The sequence below is a fragment of the Crocodylus siamensis genome, chromosome 3, assembly GCF_052110815.1.
Source record: "Crocodylus siamensis isolate JL-2025a chromosome 3, ASM5211081v1, whole genome shotgun sequence".
NCBI lineage: Eukaryota > Metazoa > Chordata > Crocodylia > Crocodylidae > Crocodylus > Crocodylus siamensis.
The window spans coordinates 109,580,266-109,607,982 of NC_143397.1; the positions used below are offsets into that span (position 1 = coordinate 109,580,266).

General features: G+C 47.2%; 1 protein-coding gene and 1 pseudogene across 2 annotated transcripts in view; one reads left to right on the forward strand and one right to left on the reverse strand.

Moving 5' to 3' along the window:
• Positions 1-27,717, reverse strand: part of TRABD2A (TraB domain containing 2A) — a 180,280-nt gene that overhangs the window by 142,677 nt on the left and 9,886 nt on the right. For both annotated transcript variants that reach the window (XM_090037260.1, XM_090037258.1), the window contains exon 2: positions 16,168-16,728. In XM_090037260.1, coding sequence (XP_089893386.1) covers positions 16,168-16,728 — 561 coding nt within the window. The remainder of the gene's footprint in view (positions 1-16,167; positions 16,729-27,717) is intronic.
• On the forward strand, positions 17,816-17,937 carry LOC149868650 (U2 spliceosomal RNA; annotated as a pseudogene).

Here is a 27,717-nt window from a genome sequence, read left to right on the forward strand (position 1 = left end):
ATTCAAGATGGATATCTAAGTTTCTGCCCACCCTGTTCCCTTGTCTGATTTGACATCTGTGGTGACCACACAGGAATCCTATCTTGTGACTTGTCATAGAAGTCATAGAAATTAAGGGCTGGAAAGGACCTTGACAGATCATCGAGTCCAACTTTCCTGCTCTGGGCAGGAATACTGCTGAGATCAAATGATCCCAGCAAGGTGTCTGGCCAGTCTCTTCTTCAAGACTTCCAAGGCTGAGGACTGCACCACCTCCTTGGGAAGTGTATTCCTGATTCTGGTCACCCTTACCATAAAGTAGTTCTTACTTGTATCCAACCTGAAACCATCCTCTAACAGTTTATAGCCATTGCTCCTTGTCCTCCCCTGGGGCACCCTAGTGAACAGTTTTTCCCAGCTCCCAGTATTCACCCCTTACATAGACGACAACCAAATCCCCCCTCAATCTTCTCTTCCCCAGGCTGTACAGTCCCAGATCCCTTAGGTCTTGCCTAACAAGGTTTGTCCTCTAGGCCCTTAATCATTCTTGTGGCCCTTCTCTGAACCCTTTCAAAATTCTCCATGTCTTTTTTGAAGTTCCCAGAACTGGACACTGTTCCAGCTGGGGTCTCACCAATGCCAAGTAGAGAAGAACTATCACTTCCTTAGCCCTTGCTCATGACACATCAGCTAATGCATCCCAGTATGCTATTAGCTCTCTTGATTCACCAGTGCAATGCTGTAGTCACATTCATCCTGTGATCAAGCATAACCCCAAGGTCCCTTTCAGCTATTGTGCTGGCCAGCATACATCTCCTCCTAACCTATGTTCATGTCACTGGTTACTTCTCCCCAGATGAAGCACTCTGCATTTATCTTTATAGAAATGTATGCAGTTCTGCTCTGCCCATCTTTCTGCTTGTCCAGGTGCACTTGTATTCACATCCTATCCCCTAGTATGACTGCTTTTCCCCATAATTTAGTATCATTCCCAAACTTGGCAAGCATGCTTTCTACATCCTCATCTAAAGCATTGATAAAGATGTTGAACAGCATAGGGCCAAGAACTGAACCCTGTGTGACACCACTGGCTGCCCCACCAAGACAATACATACCCATCCACTAACATTCTCAGGCAATAACCCTTTAGCCATTTCCCAACCCACTTGACTGCGGACTCTGCCAGCTCACAATCCCCCAGTTGTTTGTTTGTTTTGTTTTTATAAGGGCATCATGGGAGACTATATTAAAGGCCTTGGATTTTAAAAAAAATAAGACATCAACAGCATCTTCCACATCCAAGCGGTTTGTTACTTGATCATAGGAAACAAAGTTGGCCAGACACAACCTGCCTGAAACAAGACCATGTTGGCTATCCTTCAGCATCCTGCCTTCCGTCATTCTCTCACAAATGGACATGATAGTTTTTTCCAAAATCTTACCAGCTATTGAGGTCAAACAGACCAACCTATAGTTTCTCAAATCCTCCCTCCTCCCCTTCTTAAAGATTGGCATCACCCTGGCCCTTTTCCAGTCTCCTGGGACCTCTCGCGAGTACCACGAGTCTATAAATACCTTCTCCAATGGTCCCACAATGCTGAAGGAATTCTCTGGAGTCAATCTCAGGGGTAGTCCATCCTGTCAACTTGAAGACATTTAGACTCTTCAAGTACTACCTTACCAGTTTGACACTGACCATTGGTTAGTAATCGTGCCCCACCCCCGGGATCCTTCCAGTATCCAACCTAGTGGGTGACCAACATTTGCTTGCAGGAACACTAACAGAAAGTATTCATGACAGGGTTCAACTTTCTCCTGACTGTCTTTTAATCAGTTGAGCTTTCCCATTCTGTAAGGGCCCCATGTTTCCCTTGGTTTTCCTCATGCTCCCTATACACCTAAAGGACTTCTGATTGTCCTTTATTTTGGTCACCAGCCTCATCTTGGTCACCGCCCTTGCCTTCCTTATTCTCTCCCTACAAATATGGGCTATACTTGTATATTCCTCCTTGGTGACTACCCTTGTTTCCACTTTCCATAGACCTCCTTTTTCTTTAAGCATTACTCAACTTCTCTGGTAAGCTGAGAGCTTCCTGGCCCCTTACCACCTTTCCTGCACGTGGGAATGGACCTTTTCTGCACTTTGAGGATCACTCCATTTAGGAATGATCAATCTTCTTGAACTCTCTTCCCCTCCAATCCCTCTTCCCACAGGAGCTCTCCCACTATTTTCCTAAGCTCACTGAAGTCAGCCTTCCTGAAGTCAAGCACCTCTGCTTTGCTGGCCGACTTCCCTGCCCTACAACAGGTAGTGATCATGAGATGATAGAATTCACCATCTCCCACATTACCTTCAATCCTCAGATCTCCCACCACGTTGTCCCCTTTGGCTAGAACCAAATCCAACAAAGCCTTCCCCCTAGTTGGCCCGTTCACCTCCTATACTACATAAAGTTCTTCCAAGCAGGTGAAAAACCTATGTACATGACTGGTCAGTTCTGGCCAAGTGCTCCTCCCAGCAGATGTCAGGGTAATTGAGGCCACCCATGACAATCATATCCCATGAAAATGCCGCCTCCATCAGTTCTCTGGAAAATTCCAGATCCAGCTCCTCCTCCTGGTGTGGCAGTCTGTACTAGATGCCTACCATCAAGTCCCCTTCTCCTCATCTCCTTGTATCTTGACCCATAGGTCCTTGAGCCTCCCTTCTCTTGAACCAATTTGGATCTCTCAGGAAGCATATCACTCTTTTACATGGAGAGCTACACCTCCTCCCTTCTTCCCTACCTGATCCATAGTGCTACAGGCTTCACAGAAGGCATCCAGTCCTGTCATGCATGGTGTCCCAGCAGGTGTCCATTTTTCCAACAAAATCATGTTCCTATTTGCTGGCAGGACTGCCAGTTCCTCCTGCTTATTCCCCATACTCCTAGCATTTGTGTGTAGACACTTAAGTCCCCCATTGATAACCCCCAGTTCCCCACCACCCCAATGTCCTTCCAGCCTCTTGACTCCTCTCCGACTGCCCTCTCTAACAGCCTTCCTGCTTGGCTGTCCCCCGAATTGGTCAGCCAGACTTGGCCCATAGACTCCTCAGGTTCTGATCTTCTGACTTATCAATAATTAAATTCTAAGGGGTGTCAAATTTACCTGGTCTCATGGGCCAGATGAGTAGCATAGGGACTGTCCACAGGCGAGATAGGGCCCACAGATTCTTCCTGTCCAGCACGCTAGAGCCACTGTACACAGTGCCAGTCCAGGAGCTGTAATGTATGTGGTACCTGGTTTTTGACACAACTGCTCTAAAGCAACTGATAGCAACTTTTATGAAGTAACACCATCACTTCTGTCAGACATCCTTCCTTGAAGAGCATGTACTTACAGTGATTTTTTAACAACATTCCAATCATGTTACTTACCCCACCAGGGTTCAGTGATAACATCAGATTTCTGCTTGTAAATGGGCATTTCTAATTTGCCTGCTATATTTCCCAGTCTACCAGCACTGGTATACAGGGAAGTAAACAATTTCTTTCTGGCTTTGGGGCAAAGACCAGTGGTAGGAACAGAGAGGAGGCAGGTATTGCTCAGCTGTCAGAGAACTAAACACATGCTTTATTAGTGTACGTCAAATTAAAATGGCAGATACCTAGAATTAATTGCTTCAGCACAGCATCAGTGATAAAATCCTGCCCCTGCTGAATCCAAGGAATTTCCCACTGACTTGAATGGGGCCAGGATTCCAATGCAAGTCTCCAGAGCCACACTGGGATTTGACCCGGCCCTTCTCTACTTAATTCCCTTCCCCATCCCCATGGAAACAGTCTTTAAGCTCTACATGCAAAGGTTTTGCTGGAGTATATGTGAAGGTCAAGATCAGGTCTGATACTACAATCAGTACCAGTTCTGACTGCATTAAAAAGCTGAAGGACTGAAGACTTTCCCCACCCCTATCAGTGGCACATCTGTACAGGATTGTCTTTCTGATCATTCCCAGAGTTCTTCATATAAAAACAGTAGGTGGGGATGAACAGTAGGTGGGGAAGGCAAACATTATCTGCCTTCATATACAGTGCAAACATGAGTAGTTTCTTTGTCCCTGTACTAGGGAACATGGGCAAGGAGCCTGCTAGAATACCCGTTTGATGGTAGCACTTCTGTTCCACATGCTTTAGCAGCAAGCTGCTTTCTATAGGCCACCCATTATCACTTGTAACAAATTCATAACAGGCTCCTGAACCTGCTCCTTTGCTCAGCCAAACAAAAGCTACCTTGAAACAGTTTCTTAGAATGAACTGGGAACACCCTGAAGGAAGCTGGTTTCCTCACTCCAGTGGGTACCATCTGAGAGGAGATACATGGATTTTCAATGGGGGGGGGGCCATCGTGCACATGTCAGCCTGGGCCACGGTGGTGCGCACGAGCTTTGAGAACAACCAGGAGATCGGCTGCTTTGCCAAGCTCACCAACGCCTACTGCCTGACAGCCGTGAGCAACACCGAGAGCTTCTACAGGTCTATGCTGCTCCTGCCCTGTGTGCTCAGGCCGGGGCAGCAACCCCCGGCTCCCACTGGGCCTGTGGCTGGGGTGGCCTCTGCTGCTGCCTGTGCACAGGGTGCAGCTGGGCCCAGGGCTGCCCCCAGGCCCTGTGCGGGGAGTGCCTCTCCCCCCTACCATTTCTGCACCGGCCCCAGCACCCCTTGTGGCTGTGGGCAGAGAGTGGGGGCCCGGCCTACCTACTGTCAGGCTGGCTGGAAGGCTGCGGCATCCCACCAGCTCGGGTCGTGTGGCTAGAGGGGCGGCTGTGGGGGTGGCAGTTGTGAGGCCTGGCAGGAGGTGCTGCTGTTGATACTGGGGCTCAGACCTCATCTCTTTTGCTATTGTGGGTGGCGGGCGGGAGGGGGAGTGCTCTTGGCTTTGCACTTAGTGGTGGCAGTCAACCTGTGCCCAGGTTCTGATGAACAAGCGGTTCTGAAGTGGTGCTGGCTCCTACCCTGGGGGTCTTTAAGACAAGGCTAGACAATCACCTTGCTGGGGTCATTTGACCCCAGCACTCTTCCCTGCCATGGCAGGGGGTCAGACTCAATCTGCTCAGGTCCCTTCCGACCCTACTAACTATGAAACTCTAAGCTCTCTCAAAAGGGTGAAATGACACGCTACTCCCATTGGAACTCAGGTCTCTCTCTGGAGCTATTCCAAAATAGTTTTCCATGTCCCACAAACCCTTTAAGATCTGAAACCTCACCCTAGATGACACCAAAGACAGACAATGTTTCAGCTCTGACCTCAGCAAGAAGAGAATTGCTACTGGATGAGTCTTGGCAAGGGTCAAGATAAGAGGATTGAATGGTGGCAAAGATTTCTGCTTTAGCTAGTCACATTTGACACAGAACTCCTGCTACTGGCCAAACAATTGTATATTTTACTTGTTTTTTCCAAAGAGTGCCAAAAAATGAACAGGGAAAAATAGTTAACTGTATTAGTCAGCTGTCAGCTAGAAGGCAGGGCAGGGTAGCCCCTTAAAGACACATTGGCTACCTACAATAATAAAGAAAAAAGAAAAACAGGCTTGTAAATCAGACCTAAGAGCTCACTCATTGGGACCCCTCAGAAAACAAACAGGTTAACAGAAGCATGCATAAAAGCTGCACTTTTTAAACGTGTTTTTCACTGGAATGTTCCCTTAATGCCTTTAGCAGATGCCTTATATAAGCCGAAACTGAGGTAGTACTTTTTCAGCCAAGAATTAATTCAAGTTGTGGCCAATTGTAGCAATCCTAATCCTGTTAGAACAGTGTAAAGAGATTCCAAGGAATTTACAAGGCCAGCTATCTAAATCTTCCCTAACACAGTTATGAGACAGCACTGTGATTACAATAAATCGCAAACCTAAACTTTGTTACACACTTGGTTTTAATTGACAGGATTGTTTTAAGTGCCACAGATCCCCTCATAAACTTCTTGCTGGTTTCAAGTCACCTTGTCAGCTGCTCCCCAACTACTTGTCTGTTCACATTTGACCTTTGTACGCTTAATAGCATTAAGCCTCATGAGGGTGGAGAGAGAGGAGGGACACTCCAGGTTCTGGAGGTCTGACTGGGATACCATCTGTCTGACAGGTTTCTATCTGCTGACCCCACTCCTCCTCAGATTTTAAGTGCTGCCTCATGCTCCCAGGAGGTAAGCTAGGAGTTTACTTTCAGTATGCGAGGCCTCAAAATTTTATCTCTACTGCCCTGTGGTGCTGAAGTCAGCAGCTCCTTGCCCTTGTGCCATCTTATCCACCAGCACAGGAGGTCACTCTTTTCAAAGCACAGTGATCTCTTGCCATTCAGCTCAGAATACATCAAGACATGAAATCAGCCAAGATGCTTTTACCCTAAGCATATAATGCCTGTGAACAGAAGCCCAGAGGGTACAGTGGAGATGCACATTGAGCATGGGCCCTGTGTATAACGTATAAAATTGCACTGAGCATCATTTTGAGGGTCTATCTGCTGACCATGCTAGTCCTGGTTCAAACTATTCCCTGAGACAACAGGGCTGGAATGTTGGAAGTCAGAGTCTTACGGGGAGAGGAAGAGAGGATCTCCCACTGTTCTTGTAACACCATCTGGTGCCCACATGAAACGTATATAGAAGTGGCAGAATCTGCCAGAGGAAAGGTGATTATCACAACCTCTTTAGGTATATTTATGCTACCACTGTACTACATCCAGGAGCTTGACTGTGAATCACCATCTGATGCTATAGATAAGCAAGCTCAAGCAATGTCCCATCCCCTCAACCCACCTACAACAAAGAACCCGACTTGTGCCATCCCTGCCAGGATTCAAAAGCATCTCTTATATAAAACTGCCCTAAACTACCAGATGATACATCTACCACTTGGTCATGGCATGAAACAACCTGCCTGCATCTATGGAACAGCCTGGGTCATCCATGTTCCCAGAAGCATGCCTGCAATATCCTGGCCTGAGATTACCATCACAACCCTCAAACAGTATTGCCTTTTAAGCAGTACAAATGGACAACCTGAACTTTAGGTAGGTGGAATTGATGCTGGGGAGGAAGAGTCAGGGCAAGTGAAAAAGCTATTAAAGACCCTGCATTATATGTATCCTATGCAACTACCTCAGCCTCTGCTACAGGGCTCTGCCCTAATGTTGCTGGATACTCAAACAGCTATAGCCTAGTGTACTGCTGTGAACAGTCTGGATGCTTCAGCCTGGCTGGCAGAATTTAGGCTCAGTCACACTGAACTATACTGTTATGATCTGCACGCCCAAGTCTCTTCACCTAATGAAGGACGGTCTTTCCACAGAAACTAAGCTCTCTAGAAACAGCATCTAGCCCTTTTTGAATGCAGAGACTGCAAATCAGTGTCTGCAATCCTCTTTTATTGACACAGGAAAACTGAAGTGTGAATACCAACATTTAGCTAATCATGTCTTCACTAAAGTCTAATTATGACAACACAAATGCAAACCCTTTGCTATTTCACTACTAAGGCCCCCAGCTAATTCCTGGTCCTCCGTCTAGACAGAGTGGCTATGGGCTTATCTACAGACAAAATGAAGACAAAGCCAGTGGATCTTGCAGTGAAAAAGCCAAGGACGTAAATTCAATCAATACAGTTAATTTAGGTCCAGTTCATGCTGAGAAAACCCTGATGGTTCCAGTCACATCAAGGGGGAATCATAGCTGAAATTCAGACACCTACAAGCTGTGCCCTAAGGGCAAAGATACAATCATGCATTGCTCACTACAGCTTCTCATTCCAAAAAGTGTCCCGTCTAACCTGTTCTCAGATTCAGCAGCCAGCAGTCCTCCATCAGCTCCCTTTCACCAGCAAATTGGTCTTTTAAAAAGAGAAGACCATTCCCTTTACATCTCACCTAAATTATTCCTTCCTTAGCTTTAGGCCAGGTACCTTTTCCTTTTCCAAGCAAATACTGCCATCTCCCAAGGGAATTCTAGACTGAAGTCTTCTGCAACAGAATTTCTGGAAAAGTCACTCATAACCTTAGAAATTAAAAGCAAACATTTTAATGAAAAACAAAAATGTAGCATCAGTGGATAAAAAGTGATTTCTCCTAATTTGCTATTCCAGGTTTGGACCCATTTGAAAGAAAAGCTAAATGTCCAAACAATTCCAAAGTAAAGCATCCCGGATGGAAGTAATTTCTATAATTTTTCTAACTGTTTGTAAGAGAAATTCTAAAAATGCATTACAGCAGCAGAAAAAGGCAAGTTAGCTCCAGAGGTATTCTCCCCCCGACTCCTATTATCCAGAGGTGTGGATTGTAAATCTTGAACACAGATCTTTTCTTCTTATAAGGTACCAATATAATCGAGGCTTCTAAAGGAAGGGGATGAAACAAAAGGATTAGAGAAAAGAAAGGGCCAGAAGTTTCTGCTGCAACACTCATGTGTTGGATTTTTAAAGTGAATAGTGCACGACAAACTGATCAAGAAACAGTAAATGCACCTATATCTCCCATCTGCAACATGTATGAACTATCTTGACCAGATACCCAATAACCTGGCTGAAAGTTAGAAAGAACCTAGTTTTCAAGCATTTATGCTTGGAGCTGTGGTCAGGATGTCAGAAACACTCAGCTTCCACTGCAGCCACTGAGATTGAAGCCAGTTTTCCCTGAAAAAGTTGGCTTCAAACACCAAACCACTTGGAGCTAGGCTCCTCCTAGGGCCCCACTAACTGGGAAGGCCCAACTACAGGAATGTGGTGAGGGCAAAGTTTCTTAAAACTACTGACAACTGAGCAGTCTGGGACATACAGAACAGGTTACTCTACACCAGGGGTTTTCAACCTTTTCTAACAAGTGTACCCCTTCTGGTGGCAGTGGCCAAATGCGGGAGGGGAGACGGAGAGTCACACAAAGCGGCAGCTGCTACTGCCACATGCCACCGCACCCCACTTTCCCACGGCCGGTCGTACGTGCAGCCCTGCAGCCTGCCGACAGGCCTTGCGCCTGGCCAATTGCATGCTGCGCATCAGCAGCCCATGGAGCCACGCATGTAACCAGCCATGGGAAAGCAGTGCACAGCAGTGATATGGGGTGGTGGGTGACGGTGGCATACCCCTATGACCTTTCCAAGTATCTCTAGGGGTACATGTACCCCTGGTTGACAACCCCTGCTCTATACCAAGGGCCTGATCCTGAGAGGACTAGAAGTTGGTGGTTGTTCAAATCCAGTCAGAGTGCCAAATTGTGCCTTCTCTCTTCAAACTGATGGCATGGCACAGGCCAGGAGCAGGCTTTTACTTCCAGATTCAATGTTAATTTGATGTTTTGGACAAAGAGCACAATCCTGCTAGCCCAAACACCCATAAATTTCTCCTGGACTCCCTGGGGCACAAGGGAGGCAAACACATATGTATACACAAAACTTTAACTACCTTCAGTCACCCTGCTGAAAATCAGTGGTACTACCCCAAGCACTTGTACAAACCAAGTTACAAGCATGGATGTGAACAACTATAGTGGCTTAACTAAATTTATTTTCCAATTCTACAACTTTCATCTTTGCCTACGACTGTACCAAGTAGGAAGGGGGAGAAAGGAAGAGGACTTTTAAACAAGCAATGTTAGAAAAAACATGAAGGCTGAAAACAGGAAATGAACAAGCAGGGCTGCCTAAATCTTTTCAAAGAGTTAAGCTGATCCAGATAGTTGAGTTGATCTCAGAAATATGGAGGGACACAGCTCTGGACAGTAGTCAGGCCATGTAAGTGTTATTTCAAAGCAGAGGAACTAGACTGAATTAGGAAAGAACACAATATGCTGGTGGGTACTAAAAAAAGTTGGACCAATAAAAATAAAGAGGAAGAGGAAGTCAGAACAGACAGCCAGAAAGGAACTGTGCTCTGGAAGAGAATGCTGGCAGGGAAGCTTTTCCCTTTAACATGTGGTCCTCACATTTAGTGAAGGCAGGGCATTATCCAAGACAGAGGTACCAAATGAAAACACCTCCAAGCATTCACTGGCAGTAAACAAGGGTGGGCAATTATTTGGGCCTATAGGCTATATAGGGAGTTTTATTGAGTTGTTGTGGGCCAGGTCAGCACCCCGCCTCCCCTCCACACAACAACTTACCAGAACTCCCTATGTGGGATGGGGCTGCAGACATGCAGGGAGGAGCATTCAGGAGCAGGATGGGCAGGCAAGGCCGGGGTTGCGGGGCAGTGAGAGCAGGGCATGGGCCGGGGCTGAGTTGCAATCTGCTGCCCACACACCCCTGTGATGGACACAGGTTCTGCAGGCAGGGGCACACAGGAAGCAGATCACAGCTCTGCCCTGGCCCCATACTGTCACTGCCCCACAATCCCAGCCCTGGACATAGCTCCCTGCCCAGCCACATGCTGTGTCCAGGGCCAGGGAGTCTGGCCCGGAGCTGCATGGGCCGCGCACAGGTGGGCAGGGAGCTGTCCGAGGCCACTGTCTGTTGGCCCACAGTCCCAACCCAGCTGCCCGGCTGCATGCCCTGCCCATGTGGATCCCACCCCCAGTGGTGGCTACAGGGCAGATGGGCCAAGGTGCCCAGGTAGCAGGGCTCGGCCAACAGAGCTGAAACGAGCTGCCACAGCCGGGGCTGCCTGGAAATGGAGTCTAGCCACCACATTGCCGCAGCCCCACTGCATGCCTGGGGGCAGAGGGACCGGCTACATGTACCACGGCCCAGGCCAAGGGACCTGTTGTGGGCCAAGCAAAATTGCTCCATAAGCCAATCTGGCCCAGAGACCATATTTTGCCCACCCCTGCAGTAACACGTTAGCCCCAGCAGGATTTCATCTGAGGCTCTGGAGAGTACCACAAAGCAAAAAGGGCCTAGATACTAAGACATGATTTATGGTCAGGAACTACCCCTTCCACCTCTTTACAGTTGTTCCTCACCTCTCCAAAATGAACAGAGCAGAAAGTGGGGGGATGGGGGCACTGATATAACCAGGGTGAGGGTAGTAGACACAGCCTGATTAAGAGAATTACAGAATATGCTAGGTGCAGCTGCTTCCTTTTGAGCTGGATTGTCATGCCCGTGTAGTAATGTCAGCATCCAGGACATAGTATGATGCATCATGCCACTGGCACAACTTCAGTGGAAGCAGTTTATTCTGCACTCCTCCCCAGTTGGTTCCTGGGGCTGTTACCCTGGTCACCCCACACTAATTATGCTACTGCACCACTGGGGAAAGTTGACACTGCTGCAAAGGAGAGGCTAGGGAATCAAGCGGAAGGAATCTGGATAGCAAGAACTTAGCAGAAACCCTATTACAAGGCATAAAGCAAACATAGGGCTTACACACAGTGGTCATATCTACACAAGATGCTAACTGTGCAGCAGCTTAATAACACTGTACAGCAGCATGCAAGGCAAAAACCATACGAATACACTACTGTGCAGTAGTATTAGGCTACCGCGCCATTAGCTTTACTAAAATGCATGCACTGATTCTACTGTGCAGTATCACCAGTTACTGCACATTGATTTAGTACTTGGTTATACAAGTACTAAACTTAATGCACAGTAACTATGGCACATTAATGAACGTGTAGACATGCCCAGTATGGCATAACAACCATGCGGAAGAACCTGAGATTTAAATCAACCGTTTCCTCAGGACAGACAGTTACCCCTGTGCTCAACCTTTGCAAAGGTGCTATGGGTGGCTGTGGCAAGGCACGATCTAGGGGTGCCGTGAACTCCCCTAGTGTCCTGCTACCATGCCAAATCAGTCTTTATCTTGCCCACCACGTCTTTGATGTTGATATAGTAAAGGGGAGGCTGCCTTTCTACCCTCTTTGGCACGGTGCCTTGATGTCTCTTGGCTCGGTCTAGTCGCCCGGTGCACTCCCACCTCTGGGCTGCACATGAGTCCCACCGTCACCTGTGCCCTCACGAGTCCCCGCACTCATCTCCATTGCCCTACTGTGCTCTCATAGACCCCACCGGGGCCTTGCCTCCGCGATCACGCTGCCCCCACCGGGGCCTTGCCTCGCAGCTCCCGCAATTGAGGTTCAGGTGGTCGTAGCCGTGCTTGGCCTCCAGGCCCCTTTTTTGGGTCCTACGCCCCACTGGGGGCTTCCCACCTGTGCCTACACTGGGTTCCTCCCGATACTGCCCACACTGGAGCTGGGGTCGGGACACCCCAAAATGCAGCACCCTCTCTGGTGCCAGGAACCCCCCCCGACTACTAAGGAGCCCCTATGAGGCCTCCTCCACCCCTACAGCCTCACCCGGTCCTCCGGTGTTACACAACAACAAAACAGAAAACACAAAGCCCCTGGGCCATAACGTAAATTCCAAGCCAACCCAGCTATCCTTCATGCATATCCCGATCAGGGTTTCTTCCACCCAATATCATCATGCAGACACTGCTCAGGCCATCAGGCTTCTCTGCTATGCCTACTCCCAGCAAAGCTCCCTCTTCCTCGGCTGCCAGAGGGGAACTGACTCTAGTCTCAGCCTAGGCTGTTTATATAGGCCAGGCCCTGCCCCCTTCTGGTCAGCTGACCCAACTGGCTGTCTCAGCAACCCACACCTGTGCTGCCCTGGGGGGTGGCAGCTGAGCCCATATTACTCAGTCAGTAGCAGGCACCTTAGTGCCCTGCTACAGTGGCCCAACACAACACAGTACAAACAGCAAGGAAAGAGCATGAAATGGCAACAGGGTGCTAAGGAATGTACTTGGGAGCACCATGTAGTACAGGGATGGGCAATTATTAGTTTGGCTAGAGGGCCGCTTAAAGAGTTTTGGTGAGCTGTCGGGCTGCAAGGGAAGCCCTGGTCCTTGACAGGTGCCCCACCCCCTGGTCACCATCTTGGTTCTGGAAGTCCCACCCCTAACCCCTGACTTTTGCCACCAGAAGTCCTTGCCCCAGAAGTATTCTTTTTGGTCAGGTGGCCAACTTGAAACCAGAAGAAAAAACCAAATCACATACTTAAAAAAAAAATTAAATAATAATAAGACATCTACTATAGCTTCTTTTAATTTTATTTACAAAAATATTTGTCCTAATGTATGCATTTTGCATAGTATATCTAGAGGTGACTGCATAATAGCTCAAAATATAGTCTTACTCTTGTATATTGTATGTGGTGTGTACGGTTGGGGAGTGCGTGCGCGCACGCGCGCGTGTGTGTGGGGCGTGGGCATGGTAGGTCAGTAGGTGAGTATAGGGTATGTGATTGGGGTGTGGGTGGGGAGCCAGCAGCTGTAGAAGGTTGTAGGTGCATTTGGGAGATATGGTGGGGGTGCGGTGTGGGAGGTTGTGTGGGTATGGTGGGCGTAGAGGGTGTAGGAAGAATCCTCAGAGTCCCTAGAGTGCGAGTCCCTGGAGCTGCATATGGTGGCAGGGTGCAGACCAGCCCCTCCTGGCCTCAACACGCAGCTCCCACCCACACGTGGTGGCAGTGTGCGGGGCCAGCTCCGCCCAGATGTATAGTGTAGAGCTCCTGCAGTGTGCGGAGACAGCCCAGCCTGGCTCTCTGCATTCCCAGCCTCATGATGGGGTGGGGGGAAGGAATGTGAAATCAAATGACACCTGGTGGAGCAGGAAGGGAAGCAAATTTCAAGCACCCTGATTAAAGGTCTCCAATTTTATTAAAACACAATTATCTCAGCTACCTGAACAGAAAACAGAGCAAAGTCCTGAGGCAGTAGATTCTCAGTAGTGTTCAGATAAGAGAGAAAAATAAAGGAGCGAGTCAGGCCCCTCAACAATCAAGAAATTGGTTTCTGGGGTTCTCTCTCTCTCTGTGTTTACCTATGCAGGAGTATTAAAGGGCAGTAAGGGGTAGGGTGTGAATTCATAGTATGCTGGCTCCTCTGCCCTCACTGCCCCCATTGTGGGTACTTAGAGCAGCATCGCTTATTCTATTTTCACCTGGCAGCAAGCTATTGCAGAGCTACAACTCGCCACAGAGGGTGGGGATGTAATATAGCTAGTGCACCACAAATTCATCCTATAGATGACTGCACACTAACTACCCTAGGCAGACAAGCTCTTTGCCTTCTGGTTGCTTAGCCTTCGCAGTGACCTCAGTTCACATTTGCAAGCCTTTCCAAGGAGCCATAAGGATAAGAGCTTTCCGAAGGTCTCTAACAACAGCTGAGGCTTGTGTAATTATCACTGGACTCCATCAGCCCAGGCTTTATGGAAACTCACCAGACTCAGGAGAGGAAAAAAAAAAAAATTAAAATCCCAGGATTTTGCAATGCTGGATTTAACCTCTCTGCCGCGAGTTGAATTCCAACCCCAAAGTCAATGGAAAAACTAGCATCAATGCCAGACAGGCCAGGATTTCAGCCTCAAAATTTTCCTTTTCTTTCCACCAGGAAGAAGGCAGTCTGCTCAATACAGTGTATGTACAAAAAGCAAAATCAGCCTGACAAATACCCCAGCCACACTTGGTATTCATGAGCTGAGAGGGGAAGTCATATTCGGGGGGAAAAAAATCATGCCAAAATTATAGTAAATTACTTGTTTTCAGTATGCAGTGAGTTAACAGTGGGGTTGTCTACAGGGTAAGCATTCAGAGTACTAATGATCAAAGGACAGTTAGCCAGCATAAGAGAAGGGTGGCAGGAGCCCCCACCTTCATATTCCTCAGCAAGGGCAGGACTCACTGTGGTAGTGGGCTGTCCAGAGCACATGGGGAGAGGCCCATATGGAGCTGGAAGGGAGCATGCAAGCAGCACTGCTCAGGGATGATGCAGCACTGTGACCACAGCATGGGGCAGGGCAAGGAGCTCACTCAAATCAACTAGCTCAGATGGCAGCAAAGGGGTAGGGAGAGGGGGGAGGGACACTGATGGCCAGGGGGCAGCACAGGTCATCTAAACCCCAGGTCCACTACTGACTACAATGTAGGCACCACCTTGCTGTACTCCCACCAGTGCTGCACCAGCCTTGAGCACCCATCCTTATTAGATGCCCTGCAGAGCTGTGTCCCCCAGGCCTGGACTCTCTACCCAGAATCCTTTCCACTCCACCATGGCAGGGTGCAGCACAGTCACCGCTGCTGCACTAAGCCTGGAACCCATGGGGTGAGGGAGAGGGTCATGTATTGTCCAACCCTCCCCATCTGCCCACCCTGCAACTCCCATAACCCATGCTCTGGCTGCCAATGCTTTAAGGGCCTTGCAGCCAGAGGTACTCCCAGACCGCCCCTCCTCGAAACCCCCCTTGCAGTTCCCCAATAAGCGCTGTTTAGCAAGCCAGGTCAGCAGGGCCATGAAGAGGGTCCACAGGGCAGCAATGTGTATCGCTCCCTGGGATATTTAGTTGAGATAGCAGAGTCCGTGACTGAGGCATCCCCTCAGTACGAAGGTCAATCCCAGGCTCGTTGCCTCCTTCCCATCACCATGGGCCAAAACACAGTAATAGCAAGCTTCACCACAGAATGAAGTAAAGGCAGGTGCACGGCATAGCCTAGTAACTTGCTAGACCCACCACTGCAGGACAAGATGGCTCTATATCCTACCTATGTTTCAGAGAAGGTGCCACATCCATAAACACCCTACAGCTATAGAGAAGGCATCGACCACCATTCTTCAGCCTGTGCACTGAGGACTGGCATGGGGGGAAGCTCTCGTTGCCCCAGCACAGATCAGGGCAAAGAGAGGGTCACCCAAGCACGTTTGACAATTATCTCTGGGTCTGATGACTGGAAATAGACACTAGCCTGGAAGGTCCATGGGCCTAGACAGCAACAGTTCTCAGCCTTCTCCACAGAATGGGTCTTTACTGCCATGGAAACAGCCTTTTCTCCCTTGTCTGCCACAAGTATTCAGAGTGCTTTTACTAGTTGGGGCAAGAGAGCCCAACGCTGCACAGAGGATGGAGGATCCCAACCAGGGACTGAACATGGAGTTTAGCATCTGCATTGGAAGCAGGGGACAGGGAGAGGACAGACCTAATCTGACACATGGGCCATGGGGAGTAAAATGCAAGTGGACCCCTGCCCTGAGATAGTACAACAGCCATACTACTCCCTGGGATCCCATGCCTGGCCCTATCTCCCCTTTTCAGCTCCCCCAGAGGAGCGTTGTGCCCCACAAAGCTACATCCACTTCTTGGGAACTCCTCTATCAAGACAACCCACCATGGTTCAGATAAGATGACTTGTAGTTTCCCACTTCATCCACACCTCCCCTCTTACCTGGGAAAAGTTCAGTCCATTCAGTGGGTGGCACTGCTCCTCCACTTTCTCCACAGCACCAGTCTGCTTCCTCAGACGCTCTGCCTCCTGGGCCAGATAAAGGTCCAGGACAGGCACACCACGTGACTTAATGTCCACTTCAGTCAGAGAGTTCACCATCAGCATCACCCACACAGGCCTCTTCCGTTCCCAGTTCCCTGCTATGGCATTGAAGAGGTAGTCTGCGTAGAGCCCTTTGCCCCGCTGGTCTGGAGTCATCCAGGATGGCATCATGAGTTTGACATATTCCAAGTGGCGCTTGAGCCGGCGGTAGATGTCCCTGGGCAGCACATCCTGGAGATTCTCCCCCTGTGGTAAGAGCTGGCAGCTGGTGAGGGCAGAAATGGTGTAGGGGTCGGTGAGGTCCAGCTCGAAGTACACAATGTGGCTCTGCTGGAAGGCTTTCTTGGAGTTCTCAGGGATGAAATCCCAGACCCGGGTATAGGGAACATGGATGGTGCCAAAAAAGTAAGATGGGGGGTCTCTCTTTATAGTCCAGAGGAAGGAGTTCAGCTCGCTTTGCTGAAGGGGAGGGAAACACAGCAGAATAAACACAGGCAATTTTTTGCCAGGCAATGCAGGGGAAAATTGCACAAGCAGCAAGTAACAGATGGGAAAGGAGAAGGCCCTCTGGCCCAGGAGTGCCTCCCCGCACCCTTTTAAAAGAGGCATTGTTTTGCAGCAGTGATACTCAGAGCAGAGCTCTTAGAAAAAATGTTTAATGTTATTTTTTTCCTGAATGCATTCAAAATGCAACTCCTGCAACCCTACAGAACATGAGAATGCCCCTGTGGGAGTGTGCAAATGTTAGTGAATGCACCATGGCTTTATATTTGATTTGGGAGTGTGTCTGTCAGAAGTTTCCAAGGGGGGAGGGAGGGGCCATGGTAGTGACTTGTCAGTTAACACTGACCTACACTTGTGGCTCCTGCACCAGTCAGGACAAAGCATCACCTCTCATGTTGGCACCCCAAATGCTAACAGACCATGTAACCAGCTGGTAAAAGTCACTTTGGATCACCAGGAATAGTGTTGGTCCTTAACAGAAAACAGAGTAACCTGGTAGATGAAGCATGGCTAGGAGATCTGGCTCAGTTTTGCCACTGACCTGCAAGGAGATCTTGGAGGAGCTATTGCACCTCTCTGTGCCTCAGTCTTTTCACCCGAAACATGCAGTATAACGATGCTGACCTCTTCGACAGGTCAACAGAGGAGCCACAGAGTATTATAAAGAGAGGACCTCTTCCACAGTTTGGTCACACTTTTACCAAGAGAGGCTCTTTGTCAGTGAATGCCCTCCACTGGATGCCCCTTTTTAAAGCCAAAACCCAATTTTTGATACTTAAAGTGGAAAAAAAAAAAAAAGGTGGCTCTGGTCTGTCTGCCAGGATCCCCAAGGAAAGCTCTTTAGCCCCACCCAAATAACACTGCTGTTATCTACGTGCCAAAGACCCATGCTGACATCAGGGACAGACTAGAGCTTAACTTAGCCAAGTGCCCTCAAGGGAAGGAGTCTGCATTTCCAACCTAAGAAAAATGTCAAATGTCGCCTGGCAGGGGAAGCACCGTGACCACGTAGGCAGACTCCCCAGGTGGTTGTCCCTAATACATCCTTCATAGGAGGTCTGTATTGAGCAGATTTTTGGTGTTGGGAGGTGGAACTGGAGCTTGCTCCATCCCCTCCATGCATCGGTCTGGTATACCAGTGCTTTCAGGAGCAATGCAATAAACAAAAAAAGGCCTTTGCTTCCTTGAAGCAGACTTGCTGCTACCTCCCTCCCTCCTTCCAACTCTCACCTCACTGCACTTAGCCTGTATTTTTAGCCTCCATTAACTATTGTTGAGGCCTTCTAGTCTGAAGGAAAGGTACACAGAGACAGCAAGCTGTCAAATAAACTGTCCCAGCTTTCAGTAACAAAAATGTGACCCCGACTGTACTGACCATCCGGACCCATTTTTACCACTTTTACAAGACAATTTTGGAACTCAACAGCAGACACGAGGGCACACACAAGCACACAGCAGTATCAGAATGGGGATGGCAACTATAGAAACATGTGCCACAGAAACAAAAGAGGAGCACAGATCCACACAGGAGACTATTTTGTTGCATGTCACTCCCACAATGCACCACATTCCAAACATCTGGAATCATAGGCAGCATATGGGGGGGGCAGGAGGGGATATGTGCCCCCCCCAAGATTGGCCACTGCCAAAGCCCACTTCTGGCTTTGTGGGCAGTCTCTGCTTGTCACCCCCCCCCAAACACCCCCGCCGACATCTGTGGGCACCCCCGCCACACCGCCAACTACAAATGGTGCCCCCCCAATCTCAGGAGCCACCAGTCTGAAATTCCCTCCCTTTCCCCCACTCTGCACAGCAGGGAGATCTGGCTATTTATTGCATGTTCAAATTTGGGAGGGGCTTCCACATGGTCTCAGACATATGTCAGATTTTAGATGACAGGCCCAGCACTGTGGCTACATTTAAGTGTGCATGTGTGTTGCTCTAAGGTGCCTTATTCTGGCTTCTAAACGCAGAACAGGTTCCTTAAAGCAATTATTTTGGGCAGAGGGCGGCTTACTGTGTTTCGGCAAGCTATCAAGGCCGCGTGACAGGCAGCCCAGGGCAGATTAATATTCATTTTCTAAATTTTTTAGGGGCTCTGTGGGCCAGATAGAATGGCTTGGCAGGCCGCATTTTGCTCACCCCTGCCTTAAAGGGACCTATTGAAAAACACATTGCCCATAAATTTCTGCTGGAAGAACCAAGTTCAGGAAGGGTTAATTTGAAAGATATTCTGCAATGGATCTTCCCAAACAATGCTGTCTGAGAGCATACTGTACCAAGCCTTGGCAACTGAACACTCTACCAAGTCCAATTTATTGTCACCAGGAAGCTAGGTTCTCCAATCAAGTAAAGACTTCAGTGCAACATTTTCTTCACTATAAAAACAGAAGGGTGCTTCACATACCTGGTCAGCTGGCATCTCTCACACTAAGACTGTGCCAGGCCTCCAGCTATTTTTACTGAGTACAAATAGAGTCGGTTACTGTCATGTATGACTCAGGTGTGCATGCACACAGAAGACTAAGTATTTTCAAGCATTCTGGAGTTTTTCCTTCTGCCTTCCCTGCTCTTCCTTAGCCTGCTGGAATGGAAGCAAAGGAGTTCTACTGGCCTGACAGAGGAGAAGAGGGTAGAAGGAAAAGAAGAATGTAGCAGAACACAAGGAGGTAGAGAGAAGGTGTGGAGAGGAAGGTGGTGGTGACAGAGACCTAAGAACATGGGGAAAGCAAACAGTGAATAAAGAAATGGGAATAGAGCAGGAAAGAGGAGAAGAGGCAAGCGTCTGGGGCAGGAGGCAATAGGAAGGTCTAACAGCAAAGGGACAGGTTTGACAAATGGAAGAGACAGGAGTAAATCAGAAACTAACAGGAGAGAGTGCCATCAATAAGACAGGACTCCAGTTTAGCTAAGCACTTAAACAGGTGCTTACAGAAGTCAATAAAGGACTTTAAATACCCTTCTGGCAATGGGAACCTTTCCTAAAACATCCACTGGTTTAAAAAAACAAAACAAAACAAAAAATGAGTGTCCACTTAAATTAAATTAAGCATGTGCACCAGTGTGTTGTTAAACAGGGAAGCTCTGCTGAATCAAAGGCAAATAAGGGGACATAAGTGACAGAAACAGAAGAACTTGGGAGCATAAGCCTAGCTTTAATTACAGTTAAGGAGGTGGCAAAAAAACTGAGACAGAAGAAAGAGAAATACTAACAGAGCTGGGGGGGGGAGGAAACAAACAAACAAACAAACAAAAAACCCACACAAGGAGAGAACAACAACAAAAAGTTAGGCAGAGGACCATTTCAAAGCAATTCAATGGGAAGTCTGATGTCACAACAAAGGCTCAACTTCCATTACACTGAGGCCCCTCCAGTATGACTGACACCCACATCCAGGTGTCTCTGCTTTCAGGAGGAGAGTAAATTAGCCTCATCATATGGCAGAAGTCTTCACTATTTAGGAATCTGGCAAATGTGTAAGAGAAGAAAACCAAGAACAAGGAGGATATTATCAGGCACCTATTAGCCATTGACTTGCTACAGGAGTAAGGAACTTAAGTGCTCTCTGGGCCTCTGAAAAAATCTCCTTCATCTCTCACAAGATCTCACTGGGAGGTGGTGCTGGTAGCGGCGGTAACCGCTGACAGGAGAGGTCCCAGCATAGGCTCCAGGCAGCCATAGCCAGAAGCGCCCCAGCAGTGGCAAGCACACCTGCAGCCAGGTCCCACTTTTCCACCCCCAGTCAGCACCAGCCACCGCCGCTCATCATGGGCAGTGCACCTTTCTCTGTCTCTCTCTCTCTCCCCCTTCTTTCTTCACCACCTAATCTGTTCTGTGCCTACAGCATGTCCCCGAAGCTTACACCAGCTCCCAGCCCATGCACGAGCAGCAGCTGAGGACACAGCCAGCAGGTTCCCGCTAGGGACTGTGGCATCTGCCTGAGCCCCTCCTTGGGATAGTTCAGAGGCAGTGCTGGTGGAAGTAAGGGCCCTGGCTGAGCTGCCCCTGCTGAAGCTGCTACCTGTTCCCACACCAACTCCCTGCCTGCGGCCTCAGCCCACATAGGGAGGATCAGTGAACTGCTGTGTGTGGTTGTGGGGCGGGAAGGAAGAGTGCTGATTCAGCTTACAACAGCTCCCAGAACTCCCCATGCGGCCTGCATGCCCAAATAATTGCTCACCCCCCCAGTTAAACGAAGCTACACATTTTGAGAAATCCCACTGTACACATCTCAGCCAAGATTCTATAAAAATAGATGCCTAATTTTAAGCAGCTAAATAAGCAGCTCAATTTTCACATATGCTGAGCACCCAGAAGCCCCCTGCCCCTTAAATATGTACAATTCTTTGATGAAGTCCTTGGATTCACTAGCTTAAGTTTTATAGGAATCTAAACTCAGTTCCTTACTGAATAGGTGGTGAGAAAACAAATGGAAATCAATGGAAGCAAGTCAGAAGGAATGACAAGCGGTATCACTTGCTTGCTGCAAGCAAACAAAAAGACAGAAAAGCAGTTCTAGATACGAACAGGGTTGAGAAGTCAATGCTGCATCTTTAAACGAGTCTGATCTTGTGTGTGACAGGCATTGCACATGAGAAGCCAGGCCTGAAAGGAATCCTAGGGAAAACGTTGCCGCTGGCCAGCTTAAAATTGCATGGGCTCAACTGAACTACCTAACAAAACCTGTTAGGAGGAGAGAGCCCAGATACAGATAACTTGTCTTTAACTATAAGAGAGTATCAATGGAGTTCAGAGCCCCTGTAAATAAACCCACTAGATCAGCAGTTGGCATCATACTTCTATCCTTTGGGAATCCCACTGACCCCTCCAGCAGCCAGCTAGATATGGAGTGCATTATTACTGCTTAGTTATTTTGCAGCAACGCCTACAAACTAATCAGATCAGGGTGCCCCTGTGTCAGGTACTATGCAAACACAATAAATCAGATTTTTTGCCTCAAAGAGCTTACAGTGCAGCACATAGGAGAAGCCAGTCCCGGTAACACAAGAGCTCAGGCACCAAGACTGCTCTGCATAAGGGGTACTTAGACATTATAAATGACACTCGTCTGCACTGCCTACAGCAGCAATAGTTAACGAAGGAACCAAAGTTCTGGCTGGTGTTAAAGAAGCGACAATTTAGAGAAGCTCCCGGATAGGAGACTGAAGGAGTTGGGAAATCGGAAGTGGCTCCAGAAATAAAGGTTGTTGTTACTTCTTCATTCACATATGTCAGTGCTTACTGAATTCAGGGATCACTACATGATGTCAGGGGTAGCAGATGAGCATGAACTTGGAAGAATTAGAGTTCTGAACCCAAACAGGAGCTGGAACCCGAGAGAAAGTTAAGCAATTCAGCTGCATCAAAGGACAAGAGCCTCTGAAAGTGATCAACTTGCACAGTTACAGTCAAAGGACATGGAAGTATTACAACCTCTAGCTGCCTGTCTAATGTTTGAGCAATATAGTAGAGAGCTGGAGGGCATTCAGACAGCAGCTGCAGGGGCAGAGGAGAAAAATGAGTCAAATCTTCAATCTTCTTGCATGCTGCACAGGAGGAAGCCCTGGTTGTGTATAATACCTTTAATTCCATATTCTGAACTTTTTTGAAGGCAAGTAAAATACTGTCCAAATTGGAGGAGTATTGCATGCCAACATAGAATTAGATCCTTGGAAGACAGATATTTATGTGCAGACAAACAGCAGTAGAAAGTGTAGCTCAGTATGTTCTTGAACTGAAGAGACTAAGTACTGTGCTTTTAGGAACTTGACAAAAATTGCTGATTAGGATAGGAATGCTGATAGGATTATTTGTAGCACTGCAGATACTTAGTTACAAGAAAGGCTATTGCTTGAGGGAGACTTATGCTTAGAAAAAGACTATCCGAGTGTGCAGGGCAGCAAAAACTGTGAAGGGCCAGGCTGCAGAGCTGAATACAGGCAGTTCTCAACTTAAAATGTTTTGAGTTACAACATTTATAAACTGACACCCTGTTTCAACTTCATGATGTCAGTTTCGACTTGACAACGCTTGATCTGATGCAATGCCACACCAGCGAACAAGTTCACTGAGTTGCCTATCTCCCTGGAGAACATCTGTCCAAACTTCCTTGGACACTTTCTTTAAGAAAGCAGACAAGACTCCAGAAAAACCTGCAGCCAAAACTCCTAAGACTCCAGCCAAGAACCCTTCAAAAAATCCAGCAAAGTCACCTCAAAGAAGTCCTTCCAAATCAATGTGATTGCTATTTTCAATATAAATACATTAATGTAGCTATATTACTCATCTATAAATTAACTGAATACAAAATTCTGGGGTATTTTTGGTGAAAATAGGGTTTCAGGCCTTGGTTCAGGAGCCAAACCCCCATTTATAACATTGTTTCTTATGAGAAAATTAGTTCCAAGTTACCACATTTCGACTTAAGACACGGTTTTCAAGAACCAATTGTGGCCTAAGTCTGAGGACTTCCTGTACACCAAAAGGGGTAATCCAGGCAGTAGGCATGAAACCATGTAGCTGTAAGAGTTTCAGTTAGCAGTCATAGTCACCTGCATGATGAGAAAATTAGGGTGGGAGAACTCATAGGCAGGCATGCAGCAGGCATGGAAGGCAACACAGCCCCAAACACTGTACCACATTTGGAAAGCGCCATTTTAATTGTAACAGGAGGAACCATTTTGCCAGGTACTATAGATCCCAAATAAAAGAATAAAAATTAAAAAAAATAAAAAATAAAAAAAGCAATGAGAGAGGGACGGAATTTTGACAGGGAAGTACAATGGTTTTATTAAAACTGGACACTGGAGCTCAGGTTCATATTTTAACAGAACACAAATATAGAAAATTAAACTGAAACCGGAAGTCTAACAAATATCAAATAAATGGAACAAATATGCCAGTGAAAGATGCATCACTATCATCCAGCATAAAAACAAACTGTACCAACTCGTATTCATTGTGGTACCTAGGGAGGTGGCACCAATTTTGGGTCTGTTAGCTGGTGAAATATCTGTAAACTAATTAGGTGTGCACTTTCAATACAAGTCCACACAACATTCATGCCTCCTTTTGATCCTCTTGGCCACCACAGCCCAAATTTTTGACAACTTTCTTAGAAGAAAACAATAATTCCAGGACATAAGCAGCAACTGTCCTCATGGGAAGACATAAATGCAAATACTATCATGCAGAAAGAAGAAATCAGCCTCGGTGATCTAGCTAATGAACTATGTGCTATGTGCAGAAATCTAAGCTGACAAAAATGTGAGTCAATCAGATCCCAGCATAAGAAGTCAAGTCCGTCAAGACTTGGAGGGAAAACTTCCCAACAGAAACAAATTAGAAACTGCATCAGATACCTCAGTCAGAGGAGAAAGCGAAACTTTCTGAAGAGAGTCACAGAAACTATTAAAAGACCTTCAGAAAAAGGGAGAATAGGAACGTGAGGGGTAAAGACTGACTCTGATGTGAAACGCTAGTTCTCTCTCTCCTTCATAGGCAGACATTAATTGAATTAATATGAATTGTTTTCCTACTTATTAAGAGGGAAGATGTAGCAAAAGAAATTGTCATTTAGAATAGCTCTCTAACAGGAGACTAAGGGAGCTGGGCAGGGTTCAAATTATACTCAGATTCTTGGAGGGGGTCTGCAAAAAACAATTGCTGCCAGTCACAACACCCTAATAAAATCAGAGGCCCCCACAAATTAGGCTTTTCAAATCTTACAGGGAGGCTTTCATCTCTTATCAGGAGGGGGGTTCCCCCCCCCCCCGAGCTCCTCCATAATTTGAATGCTGGAGTTGAGAAATGGGAGATAACTGGCAACTGGTTAGTCAGAGAAATCAAGGGACTGCAGAGGATTGTATATGGCTCCACAAATAAAAGGTTCTTCTCATTCATATAAGCCTCTGTTTACTGAACCTGGTGATCACTACAGCTGGGACTCTGGGTTTATTCTTCTCTCTAAAACCTGCTACCGGATCTTAATCTTCCATACAAGCAGAACAGGCCTCTATTTGCTGAGAGCCTGGACTTCTACCCTGGGGTGGGGTGGGGAAACAGGACACCTGGGTTTCAGTTCCCAGGTCTGAAAAGAGTATGGGACCTAGCTCCTAGCTCTGCTCCTGGATTCCAGATCTTAGCCCTGGAGAATAGGACGACAGGCTGATGATCACCCCATTACACACTACTGATTCCATCCAGAGATCAGGAAAGCAGCAACAGGGCCAGCAACAGACTACCGGAAGTGCTCAGTGTCACTTTGCTTGTTAAAACCAATGGATGCAAAGCAAAGCTGTAATACACTGCTCTGGGAAATGCCTGCCACCAGACAACTCTGAGGTTAAAAACAAAAAAACCAAAAAAAACCCAAACTAATTCAACTTTTCTCTGTGCCTAACTTGGACAAAATGAACTATTCCAAAACAGCAAACTTCACCACACTTTCAACTCTCGTGCAAAATACAAGTAGTCTTTTCTGCTTAGGAGAACTTTTACAACCTCTGCTCTCTCTCATGTCCGATGAAGGGTGAGTGTGCCAAAAGCTTGCAGGTAAATACAATAATGTTTGCAAATAGCTAGTTGGTCTAGTAGAAGATATCAACTCTTCCATGAGTTTTGATTCCTTTTTTCTCATACACTGACGCACTCGCATGCATCTCCAAGAGTTAGATCTCTCTCCCTCAGACCACCACAGTTAAGTGATAGAAGCAAGCATCCTTCTCCCTCCGCCCTTAAAAGGAGAGCAGCATCATAAGGAGCTAAGTGACTGTGAGATAACACAGGAACAGGGGTGAGGTTAGCTCACCCTCACAGCACTGATGGGGCTGGCAGTGTTTCTCTCACACCTTTCATTGAGACTGTCCAGAAGATAAGGGCCCTAGGCCTAATTTCCTTTCCAACAAGATCCTTTGACACTGCTTCAAGGCATTAAGTGCCCTGAAAGTGGCCATATGCTGCAACTACCTCAAGACCCAATTAACCTTCCAGAGAGAGAAAGGGGAGTTAGTGTAAACAAGAAATCAAGCACTGTAACTCAAGTGACTTCTTAGCTCACATCAATGCAAGAGGAAAATGGGGCTATTTCTATTCAAATACCAACCTCTCTTTCTGCAGTGTCATGGGTACTGGTCAATTTATTACCTATGGTAGCACCTGCAGGAAAGGAAGGGTAGCTGAGTGGTTAAGGGTGCTGGCCTCAGGCTTAGGGGGTCCCTCATTCAGAGCAAATCACCTACCTGTTAAATGGAATGTTGCATGGGATGAATCTTTTCAACACCTTTGGAGACGTGCAAGTAAAATAGGAAAATTATCCTTCACCAGGATGAAGGACCCACCACTGTGCTGGATGCTGTACCCAGTCTTCCCAACTCAGCACGTCACCACAGACATGGTAAATAGTGCCAGGCAGTGGCACACACAAACACCACACTGTAGCAAGTACGTGTCATTTCCCAAAGTGGAAGCAGTGTGGTTGTGTTAGCACTGTACTAGGGCAGGCTAATGGGCAGCGCTGTGTGATTACTGAGAGGCAGCACTATCTGCAAGACAGCTTCTGAGCCTGTCTTGGTCTGGCACGGTAAGTTCATGGTGTGGATGTGTTCCCTGTATTCAACAACTTCTGCATGCATCTTGATCTATGCTTCCTTTCATTTATTTTAACAGGACAAAACTCTTGCTGAAGTGCTTTGATTAGCTTTTTAATGGGATCTATTTTTAAAGAATCATAAAACAGAAAACTCCTTGATTGAATTTATTTTAAACAGACATTGGAAGGTTTGGCTGCATTGGACAGTCTGCTCTTCCAAGAAGACTCAACCAGCATTTATAAGTCCATAACAAGACATTGGGTCCCCAAATATATGCATCCTACTCCATTTGTCAGCTGACACATTGTTTCCTATACTGATAAAGATCTGTTGGAATATCAGCGTCATCTATCAAACAGGAAGGTTCCCATTACAGTACAGTAAAAGTTCTGGTAATCGGCACCTTACAAGCCGGCCGGCATACTCTGCTAACCGGCACGCCAGCTTGTAAGGTAAAGTGAAACTGGAGGTGCCCACTGTGGAACTTCCCATTTCTCCAAGTCCCCACAACCCAGGGCAAAGCAGCCTGCGCTGCCAAGCCCCTACTGCCCAGAGGCATAACAGGCTGCATGGGGCCCACCTCCTGTCCTGCAGGGCCCACGGGAGGATCGGAGATACCACAGGAGGGGCCGTGATGCCCCAGATATGGCAGGAGAAGCGGAAGCCCAAACAGGCAAGGGCCAGTCAGTTAACTGGCATATTTTATTATCCAGCATCGCCTGTTCCCCGGGGATGCCGGATAACAGAGCTTTTACTGTACTTCCAGACACACAGTTATCAGGGATAGAATCATTCTCTTCCCCAGCCATTATTTCAGAATTGTTGAAACCTGTGGTTGACTGCTAAAACCTGCAACACAGGGAAATACATAACAAGCGATGTGGGGCGGAAAGCCTTCCAAAATGGAAAAATCTTCCAGAAAATTTTCCAGTGGTTTATTTTCCCATGGGAAATATTCCATTTCTAAAAATTCATTGTTTCATAATATTCATTAGTAACAGTGAATGGATGCCAATGCAATATTAGGCAAGCTTTTCAGTTTCAAAGGTGTAATTAATGTTTTCCAGGTGATTCTCCCTAGGAAGTGTGTGAGAGAGTACATATATGTTTTATTGATTTGTAAATAGGAGGGTAAATATACCCACAAAATAATCCAAACTAAAAAAAAAAAAAATCACCTAATTCGCTGTGCAGGTCAAATAAAAACCAAAGCTAAAATTCCTATTTCATCTCAGACTGCAAGTGAAAGCAAAACCAAAACTAAAACTGGGATTCATTTTTGTTTCACTTTCAGTTCAGCAAACGCAGAGCAGCATCTCATTTCTTTTCTTGAGTTGAGGAAGCTGGAAGTGT